The sequence below is a fragment of the Molothrus ater genome, chromosome Z (genome assembly GCF_012460135.2).
Source record: "Molothrus ater isolate BHLD 08-10-18 breed brown headed cowbird chromosome Z, BPBGC_Mater_1.1, whole genome shotgun sequence".
Classification (NCBI taxonomy): domain Eukaryota; kingdom Metazoa; phylum Chordata; class Aves; order Passeriformes; family Icteridae; genus Molothrus; species Molothrus ater.
This window is the reverse complement of record NC_050511.2, coordinates 700,732-708,231: the sequence shown is the minus strand read 5'-3', so window position 1 is coordinate 708,231 and position 7,500 is coordinate 700,732. Positions and strand designations below refer to the sequence as shown.

At 55.8% G+C, this 7,500-nt stretch overlaps 1 protein-coding gene across 2 annotated transcripts in view; it reads left to right on the top strand.

Moving 5' to 3' along the window:
- SMAD4 (SMAD family member 4) overlaps positions 1-7,500 on the top strand; it is a 73,373-nt gene that overhangs the window by 34,347 nt on the left and 31,526 nt on the right. For both annotated transcript variants that reach the window (XM_036403635.2, XM_036403636.2), the window contains exons 2-4: positions 4,532-4,897; positions 6,674-6,848; positions 7,238-7,267. In XM_036403635.2, the coding sequence (XP_036259528.1) occupies positions 4,649-4,897; positions 6,674-6,848; positions 7,238-7,267 (454 nt within the window). In that variant the 5' untranslated portion in view covers positions 4,532-4,648. The remainder of the gene's footprint in view (positions 1-4,531; positions 4,898-6,673; positions 6,849-7,237; positions 7,268-7,500) is intronic.

The following is a 7,500-nucleotide window of genomic DNA, read 5'->3' as shown; positions in this document are numbered from 1 at the left end:
TGTGTGTGTGTGTGTGTGTGTGTGTGTCACAGTGCAGCATGGCCAGTGTCACACAGTGCTGGGTGTGTGTGTGTGTGTGTGTGTGTGTGTGTGTGTCACAGTGCAGCATGGCCAGTGTCACACAGTGCTGGCTGTGTGTGTGTGTGTGTGTGTGTGTGTGTGTGTCACAGTGCAGCATGGCCAGTGTCACACAGTGCTGTGTGTGTGTGTGTGTGTGTGTGTGTGTGTGTGTCACAGTGCAGCATGGCCAGTGTCACACAGTGCTGGGTGTGTGTGTGTGTGTGTGTGTGTGTGTGTGTGTGTGTGTGTGTCACAGTGCAGCATGGCCAGTGTCACACAGTGCTGGGTGTGTGTGTGTGTGTGTGTGTGTGTGTGTGTCACAGTGCAGCATGGCCAGTGTCACACAGTGCTGGGTGTGTGTGTGTGTGTGTGTGTGTGTGTGTGTGTCACAGTGCAGCACGGCCAGTGTCACACAGTGCTCTGTGTGTGTGTGTGTGTGTGTGTGTGTGTGTGTGTGTGTGTGTCACAGTGCAGCATGGCCAGTGTCACACAGTGCTGTGTGTGTGTGTGTGTGTGTGTGTGTGTGTGTGTGTCACAGTGCAGCACGGCCAGTGTCACACAGTGCTGGGTGTGTGTGTGTGTGTGTGTGTGTGTGTGTGTGTGTGTGTGTGTGTCACAGTGCAGCATGGCCAGTGTCACACAGTGCTGGGTGTGTGTGTGTGTGTGTGTGTGTGTGTGTCACAGTGCAGCATGGCCAGTGTCACACAGTGCTGTGTGTGTGTGTGTGTGTGTGTGTGTGTGTGTCACAGTGCAGCACGGCCAGTGTCACACAGTGCTGGGTGTGTGTGTGTGTGTGTGTGTGTGTGTGTGTGTGTGTGTGTGTGTGTCACAGTGCAGCATGGCCAGTGTCACACAGTGCTCTGTGTGTGTGTGTGTGTGTGTGTGTGTGTCACAGTGCAGCATGGCCAGTGTCACACAGTGCTGTGTGTGTGTCACAGTGCAGCACGGGCAGTGTCACAGTGCAGCTGCTTCGCACGGTGCATTTCATTGCCCGGGCTGCATTTCGGTTTCAGTGCTGCCGTTCTGCAGCGTGTGCAGTGCAGCACTGCTGGTGTGTGTTCGGGTCTGCGTGTGCCTGCAGGCAGGGAGCAGCTCCCGTGAGCAGCTCGTTATCCTGAGAGAGGGAGAGAAGTGAGAGGGAAATTTCCTGCACATGGGCAAGGTGACTGTAATTGCCTGGCAATCCAATCTTCTTTTGTGTTTCGGATTTACCTCCCCTTGAGAGGTTCTTGTTCTGGTGCTTGGGTTGCCTGGAGCTCTAGCTGTTGTTTGCTTGTTTTGTAATTTACTCGTTATTTCTCGGTTAATGTACCAAATTACTTTATGTAGCACAGAATCATGGCCTTGTTAAGGCTGGAAAAGCCCTTTAAAACCGTTGGCCCTGGGTGTTATCGGGCGCTTGTGTGTAAGTTTGTGGAACCCTTGTTAGCGCTTTGCCCTGGCTGAGCCCTGTCTGTGGGGCTGTGCCGAGCACCTGCACGGGCTGTGCTGGGTCAGGACTCGGTCCCTGTCCTGCTGGGGCTGGGATCCGCTGCTCCCAGGGCACGTGGCTTGGTGCTGGACAGCTCTCTGCCTACCCTAGAGGCATTTCTTTAGTTTATTTTTTTAAAGGATTGGCATCTCCTGCTTGTTAGCGCTTCACGTGAGCTCTCCCTTTTTTGTGTGCTGCTTCCTCCCTCGGTAGTAAGGAGGTGCCGAGACGCCTCTCCTGCAGTGTGGGACTGAGCTAAAGATGGGTTCCCTGAGCTATTTGTGAGGAGCTGAATTTGTGCAGCGTGGGGACCTGGCCTGCCCTCACAGCACGCTGGTGCTTTTGGGGAAATGTGTCACAGCGTTCGTTGGGCGCTGCTGCCCGCTGCCCTCACCCTCTGTGCCCCGGCACAATCCCTGGCACAATCCCTGCACAGGCACCCTGAGCTGCCCTCACCCTCTGTGCCCTGGCACAATCCCTGCACAGGCACCCTGAGCTGCCCCTGCTCACGCAGCAGCAGCAGCATTTGCAGCATTAGCAGCATTAGCAGCAGCATCAGCAGCAGCAGCATTAGCAGCAGCATCAGCAGCAGCATTTGCAGCAGCAGCAGCATTAGCAGCAGCATTAGGAGCATTAGCAGCAGCATCAGCAGCAGCATTTGCAGCAGCAGCATTAGCAGCAGCATTAGCAGCAGCATTAGGAGCATTAGCAGCAGTATTTGCAGCAGCATTAGCAGCATTAGCAGCAGCAGCAGCAGCATTAGCAGCAGCAGCAGCATTAGCAGCAGCATTTGCAGCAGCATCAGCAGCAGCATTTGCAGCAGCAGCATTAGCAGCAGCAGCAGCAGCAGCAGCAGCATTAACAGCAGCATTTGCAGCATTAGCAGCAGTATTTGCAGCAGCATTAGCAGCAGCATTTGCAGCATCAGCAGCAGCAGCATCAGCAGCAGTATTTGCAGCAGCAGCATTAGCAGCAGCAGCATTAGCAGCATTAGCAGCATCAGCAATAGCAGCAGCAGCATTAGCAGCATTAGCAGCAGCATTTGCAGCAGCATTTGCAGCATTAGCAGCATTAGCAGCAGCAGCAGCATTTGCAGCATTAGCAGCAGCATTTGCAGCAGCATTTGCAGCAGCATCAGCAGCAGTATTTGCAGCAGCAGCATTTGCAGCGGCAGCATTTGCAGCAGCATCAGCAGCAGTATTTGCAGCAGCAGCATTTGCAGCAGCAGCATTAGCAGCATTAGCAGCATCAGCAGCAGCATTTGCAGCAGCATCCGCAGCATGCGGAGCAGCGCGCGCGTTCCTGGCCCAGCGGGCTGGCTCTCGGCAGTGCTGAGCAGTCCCCAGTTCCCGCTGAGCACGGGGCAGCCGAGGGCCGACTCAGCATCTCTGGGCATCACTGCTCCTCCTAAATACGGTGCTCTTTGCTGGATCTGAGCCCCCTCTGAAAGCCAGCAGGCAAAACCCTAATTCGTGGTTTTAGGGCGGAGGGAGGTGATAAAGCTGCGTGTCTTAATTTCAGTCGTCTCTTCATTGAAAGCTCCGGTAGCGAATAGCTTTATCAGGGCATTTATTTGTGATTACTTGTGCACATCTGTCCGGGGTGGTGTTCTGCATTTAAGGAAAATGATGTTCTATTCTGTTTCAGCTGACAGGCTTTTACAGATCAGTGTGAGTTGCCATAGAGAATGACTGGCAGTTTCAGCTCCACTTTTGAAAGGGGCTTTTTGAATCGAAGCACAAAAAAGAAAAACAGCACAGAGGGAGAAAATTTAATAGCTAGGTAAAAATCCGTGATCCTACTCCCATTTAGAGATCATTGTTTTCCTTTGGGAAAAATTAAGTGCAGAAGCATCCTTGCAAAAGAAGAAAAGGCTGGAATATGGAGGGAGGGGGGAAGGATTTTCACCATGCATTTTTTCAGACGTACCAAAGCATGATGTGTTCCAGTTAAAACTGTAAGAAATATCAAATAAGGAAGAGTCTGTTTCCTCTTAAAATTGTGCTGGATTTGGCGAACAGCATTCCTTTTACAAGGAGGGGGGCCACGTGTTCACACTGTGCGATGCCATGACTTCCTAAATTACCATCGCACTCTTGGTTTTGTGCGACACGTTTCTTTCCAACAAACAGCTGCTCCTTCAGTGCCTCTAACAACACGGAGAATCCCAGCGTAGCAGCAGGTCTCTGGCTGGGTGTGCTCCTCCTGGGATGAAGTGGCAGGCTTGTTTTCCCCTCAGCTTGGGAAATCATTTTATTGACGCGGTCGGGAGCGGCGCGGCGGGTTTCGGGAAGGCCGGCGTTCCGAGCTCGCTCGGAGAACGCGGTGAAATCGCTGCTGCGCGTGGGCTGGCCGTGCTCTGCGCAGGCCGGGGCCCGTGGAAATGCCGCGGCTGGCGATTGCACGAAGCCAGGGCTGCCTGAAGAACGCGCCCAGGGCAGCTCTGTGGCAGCGCCAGGCTCCTCCTCTGCGGAGCCGCGAGTCGGAAGGGCTCTCCCGGGTGTTTGCCGGCCCTTCTGGGCGGCAGGGAGGAGCGGAGCTGGGGTCAGGGGGCCGAGCCGTGGGCAGGGCAGGCGAGAGGGGACCCTGGGTGCCTCGCTGCCTCCTCCCTGCGCGGGGTTTGCTCGCAGCAGCAGCCCTGGACGCCCACCCCGTGCTTTCACTGCCTTTCATCCTGCTGGGATGGAACCTGGGAGATCGTCGTGTGCTTCTCCTGGTTCATCTGAGGATCCCTGCCTGTCTGGATGCACATAAACCTTTACTTAAATATGGTTACCAGGGGAGGAATAAATCCTACGTCTCTAAAACTGTGCAGGCCGCCCCAGGCATGTTTTAGCCATCATGGGACAAGCACTGCAGTTTTTTATGTGCTTTTAATATCCTGCACTTAGCTTGAAAATAAAAGGAGAAAAAAAGCCACGGACTTCCTTAGAAACCATTAAAATGTAGATATTAATGTATGTTAAAACCCGTTCTAATGTAGATATTTTTTCCTCCTAGGTTTTACCAAGGGACAGTACATCTAACACTTAACTTGGATCATCTCTTGCTCATCAGCTTGAAAATCATAACAGCCCCCAAAACTGACATTTGATCTGAAAGAAAAAGCTGTGACAGATGGACAATATGTCTATTACTAACACACCAACAAGTAATGATGCTTGTCTGAGCATTGTTCACAGCTTGATGTGCCATCGGCAAGGTGGAGAGAGCGAGACTTTCGCAAAGCGCGCAATTGAGAGTTTAGTTAAAAAGCTGAAGGAGAAGAAAGATGAGTTGGATTCTCTGATTACAGCTATAACCACCAACGGAGCTCACCCTAGCAAGTGTGTTACCATACAGAGGACGCTGGATGGGAGGCTGCAGGTTGGTACCCATGCAAGCAGAGTGACTGTTCCTGCTGGAGAGCTGCCCGCTCTGGCCGCTGCGGGCTGGGGGACAGGGCTGAGCCCCGCTCGGCCCGGCTCTGCTGGGCTCTGCCTGCACCCGCTCTGCCCTGCTCTGCCCTGCCCGGCTCTGCTGGGCTCTGCCTGCACCCGCTCTGCCCTGCTCTGCCCTGCCCGGCTCTGCTGGGCTCTGCCTGCACCCGCTCTGCCCTGCTCTGCCCTGCTCTGCCCTGCCCGGCTCTGCTGGGCTCTGCCTGCACCCGCTCTGCCCTGCTCTGCCCTGCCCGGCTCTGCTGGGCTCTGCCTGCAGCGCTCCCCTGCTCCTGCACCAGGGCCCGGCCCGCGGGGGCACCCGCTCTGCCCTGCCCTGACTGTGTGTGTGAGTGAGTGTGGCGGTGCACAGCAGCGCCCCTCACAAACCCAGCCCTGGTGCTGTGTGTGCCTGACACCCCGTGCTGTCACTGTCACTGTCAGCTCAGTGCTGTCACTGTCACTGTCAGCTCAGTGCTGTCCCTGTCCCTGGTCAGCTCAGTGCTGTCCCTGTCACTGTCAGCTCAGTGCTGTCCCTGGTCAGCTCAGTGCTGTCCCTGTCACTGTCAGCTCAGTGCTGTCACTGTCAGCTCAGTGCTGTCCCTGTCCCTGGTCAGCTCAGTGCTGTCCCTGGTCAGCTCAGTGCTGTCCCTGTCACTGTCAGCTCAGTGCTGTCACTGTCAGCTCAGTGCTGTCCCTGTCCCTGGTCAGCTCAGTGCTGTCCCTGGTCAGCGCAGTGCTGTCCCTGTCACCTCAGTGCTGTCACTGTCACTGTCAGCTCAGTGCTGTCCCTGTCCCTGGTCAGCTCAGTGCTGTCCCTGGTCAGTTCAGTGCTGTCACTGTCACTGTCAGCTCAGTGCTGTCCCTGTCCCTGGTCAGCTCAGGGCTGTCCCTGTCACTGTCAGCTCAGGGCTGTCCCTGGTCAGCTCAGGGCTGTCACTGTCCCTGGTCAGCGCAGTGCTGTCCCTGTCACTGTCAGCTCAGTGCTATCCCTGGTCAGCTCAGTGCTGTCCCTGTCACTGTCACTGTCACTGTCACCTCAGTGCTGTCCCTGTCAGCTCAGTGCTGTCCCTGGTCAGCTCAGGGCTGTCCCTGTCACTGTCAGCGCAGTGCTGTCCCTGGTCAGCTCAGTTCTGTCCCTGTCAGCTCAGGGCTGTCCCTGTCCCTGTCAGCTCAGTGGTTCCTGGCTGAGCCCTGTCTGTGGGGCTGTGCTGAGCACCTGCACGGGCTGTGCTGGGTCAGGACTCGGTCCCTGTCCTGCTGGGGCTGGGATCCGCTGCTCCCAGGGCACATGGCTTGGTGCTGGACAGCTCTCTGCCTACCCTAGAGGCATTTCTTTAATTTATTTTTTTAATGGATTGGCATCTCCTGCTTGTAAATTTGGTGGCATAGCTTAGCACCTTGTTCCTCTTCTTCCGGGGCAAAGCTCCTTCACATCCTCGGTGGAGAAGGTGACCGTGCCTCGTACCTGGAGCACAAGTTCAGCTTCTGCCATTTTGTACCCAGTATTTTTTACCTAAGAGTCACACAGCACTGACTAAACTGTGGCAAAACCCTGACAGAAACGTGTTCCTGTTGGGCCCGGGGCTGGGTGTGCAGGAGCCGCGCAGCGCCTTTGGCTCTTTGGGGTGCGTTTTGGCGGCGGGGAGAGGGCGCGGTGCTGTTTGTGCCCTGCGCGAGGGGCAGCGCCTCGCTCGTGTCCCAGCTCCTGTGTCTGCCTTTGCAGGTGGCTGGCCGCAAGGGGTTCCCCCATGTGATTTACGCCCGGCTCTGGAGGTGGCCCGACCTGCACAAGAACGAGCTCAAGCATGTTAAATACTGTCAGTATGCTTTTGACCTGAAGTGTGACAGTGTCTGTGTGAACCCTTACCATTATGAGCGCGTGGTGTCGCCCGGCATCGGTGAGTATCCCCTGAGTTACGGTGCGGCACTGGGGGGGATGTGAAACGCTCCTGCTGCAGAAAACACAGCCCCCGGTTAGGAACACTGACATTTAGTGGTCTCGGTACAAATACCCTCAAATGCTCTGTGTTCCTTAGTGCAGGTACTGTTTTGGCTGCGTTGCAGATGCGGAGGGCGGGTTTGGCCTTTGTTTGCCCCTTCCCGTGGGGTTTGCTGGCGCGCGGCTCTTGCAGCTGTTGTGCCCCTAGGGGTGGCTGAGCACAGGCTGGCCCTGCGCTGGAAGGGCTCTGGCAGTGCTGGTTTTTTAAGGGCTGGCGAACGTTTGAGCGTGCTGTGAGCTCTCTGAATGCATCCCTCTGCCCCCTTTTCCCTGTGTTTCCCTTTGCAGATCTCTCGGGACTGACGCTGCAGAGCTCAGGTGAGTGGCTGTGCTTGCTGCTGCCTTTCCATGGGGATGCCGGGCCCTGCCACCCCTCTGCCTCACAAAAGCCAGGGCCTGCTTTTGTCCCCCTGGCTCCCAAAAACCACCCCACAGCCCTGCCAGGGGCGAGGGTCTGCAAATCCCTGGGGCAGAGGCTCCAGCTCTGCCCGGTGCTCACTGCTTCCCACCTGTGACACCCACAGGAAACCAAAAACCAGTAAAAAAAAAAG